Source organism: Danio rerio, chromosome 24 (assembly GCF_052040795.2).
Source record: "Danio rerio strain M-AB ecotype USA chromosome 24, GRCz13ab, whole genome shotgun sequence".
Classification (NCBI taxonomy): domain Eukaryota; kingdom Metazoa; phylum Chordata; class Actinopteri; order Cypriniformes; family Danionidae; genus Danio; species Danio rerio.
The window spans coordinates 41,350,151-41,366,862 of NC_141044.1; the positions used below are offsets into that span (position 1 = coordinate 41,350,151).

At 38.5% G+C, this 16,712-nt stretch overlaps 1 protein-coding gene across 4 annotated transcripts in view; it reads right to left on the reverse strand.

The window, feature by feature from the left end:
- Window positions 1-16,712, reverse strand: part of LOC101884567 (SH3 and multiple ankyrin repeat domains protein 1) — a 146,770-nt gene that overhangs the window by 83,140 nt on the left and 46,918 nt on the right. For all 4 annotated transcript variants that reach the window (XM_087309963.1, XM_087309964.1, XM_087309966.1 and 1 more), the window contains 4 exons: window positions 10,700-10,903; window positions 9,072-9,143; window positions 8,806-8,914; window positions 1,488-1,639 (listed from right to left, as the gene is read on the reverse strand). In XM_087309963.1, the coding sequence (XP_087166089.1) occupies window positions 1,488-1,639; window positions 8,806-8,914; window positions 9,072-9,143; window positions 10,700-10,903 (537 nt within the window). The remainder of the gene's footprint in view (window positions 1-1,487; window positions 1,640-8,805; window positions 8,915-9,071; window positions 9,144-10,699; window positions 10,904-16,712) is intronic.

Here is a 16,712-nt window from a genome sequence, read left to right on the forward strand (position 1 = left end):
GAATGGGAGACGAGACTCTGATTGGTTTATTCTTAAAACACACCTATAACTCATTAAGAAAATAAACTCAACCCTTTTAGCCCATGTGCCGCGGCGCAAAGCAGATTTCCCATCCTTAAATTAGCAAAAACGCGTCCTGACACGCCCTGAAAGCGTTTGCAGCCTGCGTTTTGCGCTCTGCGCATGGACCGTCAAAATAGAGCCCAAAGAGTCAGGACCTCGGTTTAACGTCTCATCCGAAAGATAACCGCCAATTTTAAAACCGCCAATATTTTCTGTTTCTGTTATTTTTCTGTTATTTATTTATTTAAACATGTTTTTCACAACTATTTTATTTAGTTTTTAGTACATCAGTATCTCCAGCAGAAAATAAACCTACATCAAATGCTAGTGGTCCAAAATATTTTAAATGTTTCTTAAAATAAAATATATTGGAAAAAAAGTTGTTGTTTACCCTGACATTTAAAAAGAACTTATTTTGGAGAAGTAATTACATTCATTTTCTTGTCGGCTTAGTGCCTTTATTAATCCAGGGTCACCACAGTGGAATGAACCATCAACTTATCCAGCAAGTTTTTAAGCAGCGGATGCCCTTCCAGCCGCAACCCATCTCTGGGAAACATCCACACTCATACACTACGGACAATTTAGCCAACCCAATTCACCTGTACCGCATGTCTTTGGACTGTGGGGGAAACCGGAGCACCCGGAGGAAACCAACGCGAAGACAGGGAGAACATGCAAACTCCTCACAGAAACACCAACTGAGCCGAGGTTCGAACCAGCGACCTTCTTGCTGAGAGGCGACAGCACTACCTACTGCACCACTTCCTCACCAAAAGTAATTACAATACCGTGATATTTTTATCCAAGGTTAACACACCATTAGAATCTTATACCAGCCCATGCCTAACACCGATCTTCGGCCAATCGATCAGACCATCCCTGTTGTTGACATTTTCATTCATTCATTCATTTTCTTGTCGGCTTAGTCCCTTTATTAATCCGGGGTCACCACAATGGAATGAACCGCCAAATTATCCAGCAAATTTTTAAGCAGCGGATGCCCTTCCAGCCGCAACCCATATCTGGGAAACATCCACACACACATTCACACTCACACACTCATAAACTATGGACATTTTAGCCTGACCAATTTACCTGTACTGCATGTCTTTGGACTGTGGGGGAAACCGGAGCACCCGGAGGAAACCCACGTGAAGGCAGGGAGAACATGCAAACTCCACACAGAAACGCCAACTGAGCCGAGGTTGGAACCAGCAACCCAGCGACCTTCTTGCTGTGAGGCGACAGCACTACCTACTGCACCACTGCCTCACGTGTTGACAATTTATGAATCTTTAATCTTCTAATTTTAGAGTTTACTTTAAGTTTTTTTTTTTTTTTGTATGTTTTCAAAGCCTTGTCTTGCACCTGAAAAATGCTGCCCTGGTTTGATCTATGAAAAGAAGTGCATGTGTTGGTACCATGAGTGCGGCCTGGTTGTGTGCTCTGACTGCTTTATGGAGGGGTGTAAATCCATCTCTGGATCTGAAATCCACGTGAGCTCCGTTCAGCACCAGAACACGAATCCCTTCCACGCTGAGATTCCCCTGAACCGCCAGAGTCAAAGGAGTCTCTGAGAAACAGATGCAGACACTGTCATTACAGATGCAGAAGTGCAGTTTTAAAGGGACGGTTCACCCCAAAATGAGAATTTACTCATAATTTACTCTCAATTGGTTCCAAGCCTTATGGGTTTATTTCTTCTGTTTAATATAAAATGAGATACTATAAAGAAAAAGCTGAAAGCCGGTAGCATTGACATTCATAGTGGGAAAAAAATACAGTGGAGGTCAATGGTTTCCAGCTTTCTTCAAAATATCTTCTTTTGTGTGCATAACTTAAAGGTTACATAAAGACATAAAGGTTTGAGACAATTAAAGGGAGAGTAAATGATGACAGTATTCAGTTCTGGGTAGGCTATCTATTTAAAGCAGAACAGGAAACATACTAAGTGTTAAAATGCCACGCACAGAAGAAAACATTTAGTGCCAAAACACACCCTGTTCAGAGACTGCAGGTCTAACATCTGTTGAAATGTGGTAGAACAGAAACTGAAATAGCTTAATAGCGTCAAAGTAATTAAAAAAGCATTTTATACATTTGAATGATAGTAATAAAATAAAAGCTGAGCGCATTTCTGGATTGTGTTGTAGCTTTGCATTAAAACAAACATACACTCACCGGCCACTTTATTAGGTACACCTGTCCAACTACAGTTCATACTGAGCATCAGAATGGAGAAGAAAAGTAATTTAAGTGACTGAATGTGGTATGGTTGTTGCTGCCAGTCTGAGTATTTCAGAAACCGCTGATCTGCTGGGATTTTCATGCACAACCATCTCTGTGGCAGTTCTGTGGGCGCAAATGCCTTGTTGATGCCAGAGGTCAGAGGAGAATAGCCAGACTGGTTCCAGCTATAGAAAGGCAACAGTAACTCAAATAAGCACTCGCTATAACCGAGGCCTGCAGAAGAGCATCTCTGAACACACAACACAAACAACCTTGAGGCAGATGGGCTACAGCAGCAAAAGACCCCACCGGGTGCCGCTCCTGTCAGCTAAGAACAGGAAACTGAGGCTACAATTCACACAGGCTCACCAAAACTGGACAATAGAAGATTGGAGGAACATTGCCTGCTCTGATGAGTCTCCATTTCTGCTGCCACATTCGGATGGTCGGGTCAGAATTTGGTGTCAACAACATGAAAGCATGGATCCATCGTGGCTTGTCTCAACAGTTCAGGCTAGTGGTGGTGGTGGTGTAAGGGTGTGGGGAACATTTTCTTGGCACACTTTGTGCCCAATAGTACCAATTGAGCATCATGTCAACGCCACAGCCTACCTGAGTATTGCTGCTGACCATGTCCATCCCTTTATGACCACAATGTACCCATCTTCTAACGGCTACTTCCAGCAGGATAACGCACCATGTCATAAAGAGTGAATCATCTCAGACTGGTTTTTTGAACATGACAATAAGTTCATTGTACTCAAATGGCCTCCACAGTCACCAGAGCTCAATCCAATAAAACAATTTTGGGATGTGGTGGAACGGGAGATTCACATCATGGATGTGCAGCCGACAAATCTGCAGCAACTGTGTGATGCTATCATGTCACTATGGAGCAAAATCTCTGAGGAATATTTCCAGTACCTTGTTGAATCTACGCCACGAAGGATTAAAGCAGTTCTGAAGGGAAAAGAGGGCCCAAACCGATACTAGTAAGGTGTACCTAATAAAGTGGCCAGTGAATGTATACTCAATAAAATAAAAAAAAACATTCTTATTTTACATAGAAAACATATATACATACATACATACATACATACATACATACATATATATATATATATATATATATATATATACATATATATATATATACATATATATACATATATATATTTCATTTTAATTAACCTACTTAACCTTTTAAGTTACACTTTGTTGAATATTATCTTAAATAGTAAAATAGTATGCACTTACATCATGACAAAGACAAAATAAATTAGTTATTTGAAATTATTTTTTAGACTGTTACAATTACAAAATGTGCTAAAATTAAGCAGCACTAAGGGAACATTTGAAAACACAATAAACACCACGTCTGTGTGGATACAAATATCATTGCTCAAGAAAATAAAGGGAACACTTAAACATTCATTCATTTTCCTTCAGCTTAGTCCATTATTTATCTGGGGTCACCACAGCGGAATGAACCGCCAACTATTCAGGCATGCCGGTTTTACAGAGCGGATGCCCTTCCCAGTTCTGGGAAACACTCACACATGCTCATTCACACACACACTCATACACTATGGCTAATTTAGTTCATCCTATTCACCTATAGTGCATGTGTTTAGACTGTGGGGGAAACCGGAGCACCTGGAGTGAACCCACGGCAACACAGGGAGAACATGCAGACTCCACACAGAAATGACAACTGGCCCAGCCAGGACTTAAACCAGCGACCTTATTGCTGTAAGGCCACAGTGCTAAACACTGAGCCACTGTGACGCCCACTGTAACACTAAGCATTCCTCTTTTGTTTTAACAGTATATACTGTATTTACCATCATACTTTTATTCATCATTATCGTGCTTGGTGTGAACGGCCCTTTACTATGACATCAGAGCCCGTGAGCAAAATAACGCAGTAAGGAAAAGTGGGAACGTCACAGCAATTAGTGCACTGAACATCACATTAAACATAAAGCATCCATTCAATGAAAAAGCAGAAGAGATGATGAGAACAGACCCCAAGCAGCATAATGAGCTCGGAGGTCAAAGAAATGAAACCATTCTGACAGGCAAATGTGGGCAACACAATGACGCTCATCAGAAATGAAAATGTCAAAGAAAATGTCGAACTTTTAAACCTATTCTTCATGCAATCTACATCTACTATGCACTGTATGGGTCAGAGATGAGATGTTCTATTTTTGTGCACATCAAATTACATTTAAAAAGTAGCTTTATATGCATTTAATATGCATTTTGACATACAGTCGGGGGAAATGTATTCTGTATTCAACACGTCTTTTTTTTTCCTGGGAAAATAAATATTCCAAAGAAGCTGTTTGTAACGACGGGGAGATGACACTCACAACAGAAGGTAGGATCCAAATGCAGGTTTTAATCGTTGTCAGGTAAGCAATGGTCAACAGGTACAAACAGATATATTCAGGCAGTCCAGAATCATAATCAGTGCACAGGCGAGAGGTCAAAAAAGGCAGGCGGCAGGCAGGGATAACAACAAAGCTAAGTCGAAAAACACAGGAAGACAAGACGGGATTAACACGTTGTAATGTCATCTAAACAGTGAACAAGACTCGGCCAACAGGATGGGTTCAAGAGTGGCTTATAAGTGGTGTGATATCAGTCTATGACAAGGTTCAGGTGGTGAATGTAATCAAGCTAGATGTGTGAGCATGGGTGTCAGGGAGAAGTGCATGTATGCAAATGTAGTCCAGAGGAAGGCGGAAGTGTAGTTCATGGTTTTAGTGGAAACCAGCGATCTCCGGAGAGCGATCGCTGGTTACCGTAACACTGTTGACATGGAATTGAACACGATTTTGGTGAAAAACCCAAACAATTCAAATATAAAATTAAAACAAAACCACAAAAAAACATCTGGAAAATGAGTTCTGTGTAATAACAATGAAATAACACAAGGAGAAAGAGCGGTGACGGCAGTTTAAACGCCTCCCTGCTGAAAAATCCAGCTTAAACCAGCCTAGGCTGGTTGGCTGGTTTTAGCTGGTTGACCAGCCTGGTTTTAGAGGGGTTTTGGCCATTTCCAGCCTGGTCTTAGCTGGTCAGGCTGGAAAATTACCAGCCAAATCCAGCTACAACCAGCTTGACCAGCCTGGATTAAGCTGGATATAGCTGGTTTTGGCTGGACTCCCAGCTTGGCTTGGCTGGTCAAGCTGGTTTTAGCTGGTCATCTCCCAGCCTGACCAGCTAAGACCAGGCTGGAAATAGCTGGAAACCAGCCTGGAAGTGGCCAAAACTCCTCTAAAACCAGCCTGGTCGACCAGCTAAAACCAGCCAACCAGCCTAGGCTGGTTTAAGCTGGATTTTTCAGCAGGGCTCTTACATGGAGAATAAAGTCACTTGCATTGCTCAGGTGTGAGTTTTTCACAGGTCTCGTCTGTCAAATCTGAGCTTTATTTTGTATGTTCTATTGGATTCAAGTCAGGTGATTGGCTAGGCCATTCTACAGCTTGATTTTCTTTCTCTGAAAGCATCTGAGAGTCTTCTGGGCAGTGTTTTGGATCATTGTCTTGCTGAAATGTCCACCCTGGATTCATCTTCATCCTCCTGCTATTGTAGATGTTGGACTGAAGCAGCTGATATTCATTTACACTGAGGAAGGGCAGAGGGTTGCTGAAGAACCACTGAGAGATTTCAGCTGCTGTCTGGGCTGTCTCTGCCAAAATACACCTCCCTTTCTTCACGTGTTTAATACTTTTTCCCTGCGCCATTCCATTTTATTACACATAACTTTATTTGTAAACTAATTAGATTTGTTTTCTTTGCATGTATGGATTTCTTTGGTTGTTAGCAACATCTGGTGAACATTTCAAGTCAACAGCACCCTTAGAAATATGTTTCCTGAAAAAATTGGTGACGTGTTCAATACTTATTTCCCCCACTCTAATTTATGTGTGTGTGTTTTATATATTTATTATGCATATGTAATAGAAACAAAAATATACAAAACAATTGTGTCACATAGATATTTCAATTTATATCTAATTTGTATCACACACACACACACACACACACACACACACACACACACACACACACACACACACACACACACACACACACACACACACACACACACACACACACACACACACACACACACACAAAGACATATATATTATATTATATACTAATTTAAATAAACATTTTCTCAAATATATGCATGCATGTATTTATATAAGCATAATAATAACACATATATTATGTCAAAACAAACTTTAATTTGGTATGCCAATAATTTTAATAACTTTTTGCCCAGCACTAATGAAACATAACAGAAGTGGGTTTTTTAAGGTTATAAATAAATAAATGAAGATAAAATGTAAAAGTATTGGTGAAAAATGTCATTCTGCATAACCAATATATTTATAATATACTTGACACGTAAAATATTAAACATTTCTCGCTGGGAAATGCATAAAATCTAATTGTTTGAAAGAGTATAAAAATATAAATAGTATAAAAATGTCAAAAATACAAGTGATGAGTAAATTGTGGCCATTCTTTTATCCTTAAATAGAGTACACAAAATGATTCTTGTTCTAGATATGCCTGTCTGGCAAAAGAAAAAAAAAAGAAAAGAAAATGCTGAATAAAATATTGTTACACTCAATGGTGTTTAATGGGTGTCTTCCGCAAATAAAGCAAAACTGTAGAAACTGAGAAAAAACAAGAACTGGGTCTCAAATATAAGCTAAATGATTAGTATATTCTAAGTATAAGGACTACACCAACATAAACATAAAATATGAATTATTATCCCTCCTGTGAAATGTTCATTATTTTTTAATATTTATCAAAGGCTGTTTAACACAGATTATTTCAACCTATTTGAAAACATAATAGCTTAAATAACTCATTTATTTTAACTTTGCCATAATGACATAATGTTTTACTAGTTATTTTGCAAACAATAACTGTAAAATATAATTATAATGAATATGCCGCTTAAACAGCGTTTCTGCAGGTTTCACCAAGTTAAATTTAAGACATTTTTAAGACTACTATTAATGAAATGTTTGACCCATACAGAGCAAAACACTAACAAGTTTTTCAAATGGCCCAGATCGAAAATATTTTTATCAAAAAATAAAACTCTATAAAAATAAAATAATATTTAAAAAACTTTATAATTTAATACATTTAATATTACAATAATAATTCAAATTTAATAATACAATAATATTTTAATGATAAAAATGTAATATTTAAGACATTTTTTTCAATATTTTAAATATATCAAAACAAGCAATTAAACATGCACTTTTTTTTCAACAAACTTTCTTCAAAATTGATTGGTGATTGTATGAGTGTTGGCCAGATTGGGTAGCTATAGATGAAAAAAGGAGAATTAAGACCTGATTAAAAAAGAACAAAATAATATTTCAGTAAATTTAAAACCTTTTAACGCCTAAAATTCTGTTTTTGAGATTTAAAACTGTTTAAAACCCCGCAGATACCCTGTTAAAGCACAATATATAGGTTTATTTTTAATACTAATACATTTAGCCTTTTTACCCTTTTTTTATTACTCCGCACACATGCAGCTAGCAAAAAGCAGACACTACAGATCTAAAGTTTAAAAGATGTTTTTAACTGTTTTAACAGCTGTTTAACTGTCAGCTTAGGATTTGAATCCAACGCAGAAGAAAGTAGTTCCTCATACAAAAGGGTTTTTGAGACTCTCCATGTTTGATTTCGTTTTTATATAAACAATTATGCTGTCAAACTGTTGTATAAACGCAATATCACACGAGTAGCAGTGCGATTTGGCTGTTTATCGGCACTGGTGGGGGCACTAAGGCAACGCCTCCCACCAGTGCCGATATACAGCAATATAGCACTGCTACTCGTGTGATATTGCTCAGATATACATACAGTTGAAGTCAGATTTATTAGCCCCCCTGAATTATTAGACCCCCTGATTATTTTTTCTCCAATTTCTGTTTAACAGAGAGCAGATTTTTTTCAGCACATTTCTAAACATAATAGTTTTAATAACTCATTTCTAATAACTGATTTCTTTTATCTTTGTCATGATGACAGTGAATAATATTTGAGTAGATATTCTTAAAGACACTTCTATACAGCTTAAAGTGACATCTAAACTAGGTTAATTAGGTTAACTAGGCAGGTAAGGATAATTAGGCAAGTTATTGTATAATGATGGCTATCGAAAAAATGTAGCTTAAAGGGGCTAATAATTTTGTCCTCAAAATGGTGTTTTAAAAAGTACTAAAAAAAAGTACTGCCTTTATTCTAGCTGAAATAAAACAAATAAGACTTTCTCCAGAAGAAAAAATATTATCAGACATACTGTGAAAATTTCCTTGCTCTGTTAAACATCATTTGGGAAATATTAAAAAAAGAAAAAAATAATTCTGACTTCAACTGTAAATGAAAGCTGTAATTAATACCAAAAGTATATTTATGCAGCATTTTGAGACATGCACAAGATCTCACCTCCGCTTTCAGTGTCATGATAGTTCGGATCAAGTCCTTTCTCCAGTGCTTTACTCAATTTTTCTACAGCTCCTCCATGAACATAATCCAGAAACTTCTTCATATTGGCCTGCAGAGGGAGACGAGCACACACACATAGACAGACACCTCTGTTATTCACTGTGTGCATCGACAACACAATCAATTCTGGTTACTGCACTTTATACAGGCTATTAATGATGAAAAAACAAAACATCTCTGTTTTGGTGGCTTTATTTGAGCTTTACCTTAGTGTGCAGCTTTGCTAGTTGTTTCTCATCCAGGTTTGTTTGTTTGTAGACGCGTGTCTTATATCTGAACTGTGAGGAAAAGACAATGGGAAGGGAAACAGGTAAAAGTCAGTTTTTCAATTGTAAAAATATTTTACTGAAATGAAATAAAAGAAAGGACAAAAAAAAGTACAAATGTACAAACATCTGTTGTGAACTGGTATATCGGATAAAACTAATGAACTTTTTGGAAACTATAAAATTGGCAAAAATAACAGGTCACGTAAAAAAAAAAATATATATATATATATGTTATTATATCAAAAAATATGATAAAATATTAAATATTATATAATATATTATAAAATATGTTATTTAATTTTGTGCAATTTTGTTTTAATTTGAAAACATTGTTTGTTTCTAGTTGTTGCTAGATTGCATACTGCATCTCAGTTGAAAAATAAAAATTTCAGCATTATTAGTAATCTGTGTGTGCATTTTTCTTGAAGTAAGTTGAGTTATTTGTTTATCGTATCGCAATCGTAATGATTCCCAAATCATGCAGCCCTACTTTTTACAGTAAAAACATGAAGTGTAATAACAGATTTTTACTAAGATTAACTTTTGACATCATAATAACTAATGCAGAAATGACAAGTTAAAGGTCCCATAAAATCACAATAAAAAATAGTTTGTATGCCAGTGTTGACGTGGATCGTCTTCATTCTAAAAGGCAATTTTAAACTAAGACGTATTGGTGTAAACGAGGCATAAGTGTGTATTTTTCACGAGCAGGTATGCGATGGGGGCGGGGAGGAGGATTGCGATGCCGGCTCAGCATTGTAATGTCTATTGGCCATCGGCGATGAATGATGCCATCGCATATCGACCCAACCCTACAGCACATGCATACATACAGACACATACACAATATGCATAGTTAAAGCCAGAATTATTAGCCCCTTTTTGATTTTTTTTCTTTTTTATTGATTTCCCAATTGATGTTTGACAGAGCAAGGAAATTTTCACAGTATGTCTGATAATATTTTTTTCTTCTAGAAAAAGTCTTATTTGTTTTATTTCAGCTAGAATAAAAGCAGTTTTTAATTTTTTTAAAACTATTTTTGGGACAAAATTATTAGCGCCTTTAAGCTAATTTTTTTCTTGATATTCTACAGAACAAACCATCGTTATACAATAACTTGGCTAATTACCCTAACCTGCCTAGTTCACCTTATTAACCTAGTTAAGCCTTTAAATGTCACTTTAAGTTTTATAGAAATGTCTTGAAAAATATCAAGTTAAATATTATTTACTGTCATCATGACAAAGATAAAATAAATCAGTTATTAGAAATGAGTAATTAAAACTATTATGCTTAGAAATGTGCTGAAACAATCTTCCCTCCATAAAACAGAAATTGGGGAAAAAAGAAACAGGGGCGCTAATAATTTACGAGGACTAATAATTCTGACTTCAACTGTATATATATAAAATACACGTAATTCACATCCTATTGTATTCACATACTAAATGACCTATATAATTTATTTTACAGGCCAGTAGCTATGAAAGTGTTACTCTAGTGTGTGTGTGTAGCTCTGTTGGTGCAAAAGGTGCTGGATATGTGTATGTGAGTGAAGCACCTCCAGGTAGGGCACCCCTTTCTCCAGAGACTGGGCGAACTCTCGCAGCAGACGCTCCTCCTCCAGGAACTTGGCGTCTCGTCCGTCTCCAGCTGGCTGGAAGAGGCCATAATTGTAAACGTCCCACAACGACTCACTGAGAGAACAAATAATCTGCTGCTTCGCACTCCAAACGCTTGAGTCGGGATCAAACCGCAAACACTTCTGCAGACGGGGAGAGAGGAAAGAAGAGAGGAAGAACAACAGATTGAACTGGATTTAGAGTTCAAAACAACTTGGTCTTTATTGACAGCATCTGTCGCTCACCACAGTGCTTCATTTTTGAGTCATACCGCAAACAGAAATCGGGTTTGCTGCAAAGTATTTTAGAAAACCAAAAAAATATTGGTTTTTATTATCTGAAATGAAAAACAAAATGCTTAATAAAGTAATAACTCAAACTCATTAGGTTTAAGTGTATTTGTATAGTGCTTTTCACAATACTCATTAATTTAAAGCAGCTTTACAAAAGGTGCACATTACAATCAGATTCAGAAAAGTGAAGGTTAATAGTTACCACAACTTTATTAAAACTAAATGAAACAACAGAAAAACTAACTAAAAGAAAATAATAATTAGCTAAAATAATAATCAAATTTAGGAATTCATTTAAAAGGTGGACAAACACATTTATAGCGACGTAGTGGCGCAGTAGGTAGTGCTGTCGCCTCACAGAAAGAAGGTTGCTGGGTTGCTGGTTCGAGCCTCGACGCAGTTGGCATTTTTGTGTGGAGTTTGCATGTTCTCCCTGCGTTCGCGTGGGTTTCCTCTGGGTGCTCCGGTTTGCCACACAGTCCAAAGACATGTGGTACAGGTTAATGTAGGCTAAGTTGTCCATAGTGTGTGTGTGTGTGTGTGTGTGTGTGTGTGTGTGTGTAAGTGTGTGTTTGTGTGTGTGTGGATGTTTCCCAGAGATGGGTTGCGGCTGGAAGGGCATCCGCTGTGTAAAAACGTGCTGGATAAGTTGCCGGTTCATTCCGCTGTGGCAATCCTGGATTAATAAAGGGACTAAGCCGACAAGAAAATGAATGAACAAACACGTTTACGTTACTTTTACCACAGTTTCTGCAGGTTTTATGTAATGGACAGGTTACTTCTGTAAATAGCTTTTGTATTACCATTTGCTCTATGGCTTTGGTGCATTTCTCACAACACTATTTACATTTTCACAACAGCTAAAGCAGTCCTCAAAACAATTAGTACAAACTGCAAAGCCTTGCTAATAACCTGCAAAAGTGTGTCACTCGCTCAAAATGGAGAGCTCATTCCTCAAAAGCAAGTATTGCTGTCAATGAAAGTGTCAGTGTCATCAAGATGAAAAGTCCTGACACCATTGTTTATGAACAAGATAGTCAGAAGGCTTTGTCATGTTTTCATTATGACAGTTTAGTCTGTAAATTTTTTTCCAATGCAAAAAAGTCAGATTTTGTTGAAACTTTTCAATTTGAGAGCTACAGTAAAGTGAGACATCACTGCTTAGTGAAGTATCCGAGTACAAGACACTGAATATGTATGTTTCACATGTTTACTGCATTTGCTCTCTACAATTCTAATTCATTTACAGCATTGTGCCGAAGAATAAACACACCCTTATTTACAACAAACAAACTTCCTTTGGGTAGAGCTGTGCACAACTGTACACAATATTGCAGTACATACTGGAACTGAACCTACAACATACACAGGTCTGTAAATCATTCATCAAGTTGTTCATTTTAGAAGACATTTCCGGGAAATTTTTTTTAATTAGCTTGACAGATTTTGACAACTAGTTCAGCATTTTTGTATGTAATGACTCCAGTAATGAAATGAGGACTATTAGTTTTATATGGAATGATTATTCGGCATTTATTCGGCAATCATTCATGGAATGATTAACCGGCAGTTTAGTTAATTTTGACTGCATGACGTAAGCAGATGATAATGTTATAAACATGTTGGGGTCGTTTACACAGTTTGCTGTTTTAGGGGTGTGTTGCTTCACATGAAAATTAGTTTCGGCTTCCCGCCCAAAGTAACAAGGGGGCGGAGCCAAGAGTCTGTGTTTGCAACAGACAGGCAGACTGAGAGAAAGAGCAGGAGTGAGAGGTACAGCATTGAGCTGTACATGTACGACTCGGACACAAACCAAGCAGAGAGTACACAATCATTTGTGTCTTTGTATAGTTCAGTGGTCACCAACCCTGTTCCTGGAGAGCTACCTTCCTACAGAATTCAGTCCCAACCTTGATCAAACACACCTGAACCAATTAATAGTACCTAAAGCAGCACTTGATAATAACAAACAGGTGTGTTTGGTCAGGGTTGCAGCTGAAATGTGCAGGAAGGTAGCTCTCCAGGAACATGGTTGGTGACCCCTGGTATAGTTTTACAGCCAAATGTGTGCTAGTTTCAAGTGGCGAGCTTGCACATCAAGACTAATAACCACGCACACTCAATTACAGCTTTTCTCAGTCGCTTTGGTGCATTTCTCACAACACTAGTGCATTTCTGCACAACATTTAATGCATTTCTCAAAACAATTAGTGCAAACTGCTAAACCTAGCTGATAACCTGCAAAAGCACGTCACATGCTTAAAATGGAGAGCTCATTCCTCAAAAGCAAGTATTGATGTCAATCAAAGTGTCAGTATCATCGAAATGAAAAGTCCTGACACCATTGTTTATGAACAAGATGGTCAAATGGCTTAGTCATGTTTTCATTATGACAGTTCACTCTGGACATTTTTTTCTAATGCAAAAAAAAGATGTTGGTGACACTTGCTGAAAATGCTCTATACAGCACTTTATACTATTTGCACAGCCATTTGAAAACTACAGTAAAGTGAGACATCACTGCATTTAGTGAGGTATCTGACTACAAGACATTGAATATGTATGTTTCACATTTTTACTGCTTATGCTTGTTGCAATTCTAATTTATTCACAGCATTGTGCAAAAGAATAAATACACACTTATTTACTACAAGCATAAGCTTCCTTTGGGTAAAGCTGGGCACAACTGTAAACAATATTGCAGTACATATTGGAACTGAACCTACAACATACACAGGTCAGTAAATCATTCATCAAATTGTTCAATTTAGAAGACATTTTTTAGAAAAGTTTTTTTTTTTAATAAAATTTGCTCGACAGATTTTGACAACTAGTTCAACATTTTTTGTATGTAATGACTCGAGTAATGAAATGAGGACTATTAGGTTTATATAGAATGACTATTCAGCTTTGACAAGTTTAGTTCATTTTGACTGACATGACAGAAGCAAGTGATAATGTTATAAATAGCAGAGAGTTGTATGAAAGCAATTGATGCATGTCCAAAAGCATTTGCAATTTGTTAGAAGGAATGAGAAACTGCTACTAGGATGCGCACAAATTATTAATTGTTTTGAGAAATGCATGACCTGTTGTGCAAATGTAAATAGTGTGGTGAGAAATGTACCAAAGCCACTGAGAAAAAATGTAACTTTGACTGAGGCTCCGGATGCGCCGCTTGAAGCCACGACACGGCACACCAGACACTCTCTGTGGCGCGGCAGAAGCAGGAAGTGTCCCGAATTGTCGCGCCATGCATTTTAGAACTCTAAACATAGGTTTCCATCAGGGCACACACAACGACGCCCCAAGTCAGCGCCTGTCTGCGGCACCCAACCGCCGACTTGAAGCGCCGCCGTGCGCACCCAGACAGAAACCCACGCCCAGAACTCCAAAATACATGGCGCTGCGTCAGCATCGTGCCATGCAAAGCTTGACAAAAGTTTGTTATTTTATTTCCAATGGAGAGACGTGCACATGAGGCAACGCACTTGCACTTTTCCAGCTGCACCTAGTTAGGATCACAGGGAGCTTCTGTGAACGTGAGAAATGTAAACAGCTGAAGTTTAGGGTAGACGCAATGAAAAGTACACATGTTTGCAAACCTACCCAAATGTACAACCAATAATTCCGATAAGAGCGATAATGTGGAAAATATTGATTCTTGTGTTGAGCCCAATGAGCCTGGCATCTAAAAATAGAGCAAGGGTGTTCCTTTAGTGATATCGATTTGACTCACGCTGAAAATGGCGGACGTGAAACGACAAACTGAGGATTACGTGACGCGAGGCTGTCAATCAATATTGGTGGGCGGGGGCACCACACTCCTACATCAAGTTGCGGTCGCTCTGATATCCGCTCCAATTGGTCCGTTTTTGTGTTGTTAAATTGAAAAAAAAAGCACAGTATGTGTTTATATCAGCCCTATATGACAGTCTATACACTATACTTACACATATGTCTGTCCAAACAGCTTTAAAGAGCCCATATTATGGGTTTTTGAAAATTCCCCTCCATGTAGTGTGTAACACAGCTCTAAGTGAAGTGAAGTATCCAGCTAAGGCTTAAATCTGTTAGTGTACAATGTTTAAAACGGTTGATTCATCTATAAAAGAGTCGACTCATAGTGCTTCAAACGAGTCACCTTGATACCGAGTCATTAGGTGTTTCGCCATGACGTACGAACGAAACCAAGTTATTCACGTGCACGCGCAAACCCGGGAGATTTCAAACCTGAGGCCCCGCCCTCTGACGCAGAAACCCAGACACACACACACACACCCACACCCACAAACACACGCACACAAACATGCCGGTCGATTGAAGTCACACTGCAGATGGATATTATATCGAGTCTCTACCCAAAGATGAAACATCAGCATTATAACCAAGCAGTTGGAAACTACTGGAAACTTCTGGAAGCTACATGCTACAAAGAATACTTCATCTGAGTTTGTTAAAGGAAGGATCAGTAAAGAGTAACTTAATGATGGACATGTCAGGATGGGTTTCTTCCTACCTTTCTCAAGTGTAAGTACGTGCGGTTAAAGTTGTTGCCTCGTTGACTCTAGCTTGCAAATGTGTTTAGTTGTGATTTGTTACTTGTAACCGCGTGTACTGTATCAGGTTAACTGGCTATATTCTCTTATCGCGTGCAAAGTCACGTTAAAAACGCGACGCGTGCTGCTTTGTTTATGGAGCTCCGTGGTAGAGTTCTGCATTCCCGCGGCTGTCCCCGCGGCAGATTTCTGCGGCGCGGGAATAAATTTCCGAATAAATCGTGGGAGCGGTCGGTAACGGGTTTAATTTGGGACGGGAGCGGGCTGTCTAACAATATTACGGATATTGCTATGCGAATGAGAAAGAGAGAGTCTGCTTGGTGCTTGTGTGTGTGTGTGTGTGTGTTAGTGCGCACGCGCGCGTATGAGAGAGAGAGAGAGCGAGCGAGAGCGAGCTTTGTGTGCTTGGTGCTGTGTGTGTTTATACAGACATCTTGGCTGTCTGGACTGTATAGCTGGGTGATTTTTGGTTGTGTTCTCCCCCGCTCTAGCGGGATCGGGCGCGGCGGGCAGAAAACGGAGCGGGTTCTCAGGCTAAAACCTGGCGGGTGCGGGCGGAAGCGGGAGCGTTGTCGCCCGGAGGTGTGTGTGTGTGTGTTTTTGTGTGTGTGTGGCAGCTAAAATCCACGCCTACACTATCTAGCGTGTATGAACTGTGATTACTTTTTAAATTGCTGATTAGCTATTGGCCATTTCACTCTCTGACTGAAGGCAGTCGACCAATCGCGACAGACTGTCATCGGTCCAATCAGCGCAGATTAGCTTCGCGCTAAGGAGGGGTTTGGGAACAAATGAATCACTGGACGATTCATACGGGAGTCGCTGGGATAATTAGGTAAAAATAAATGCAGATTATAAGACCATGAAAGTGTTTTTTGACCTTGCATGCATATTAGACTGTTGTTGGAGACCCTTACAACCAGGATATGACCCTATTTCATGTATAATATGGGCTCTTTAAAAGTAGATTTTTCACCATAGGGGCCCTTTAAGATAAATTAAAAACTATAGCAGCATATCAATGATCCCCAACACACACTTCTGATTTGTTTGTTTGGATTTCACCATAATGAGTTTCTTTCAAAAGCTTCAGAGCCGAC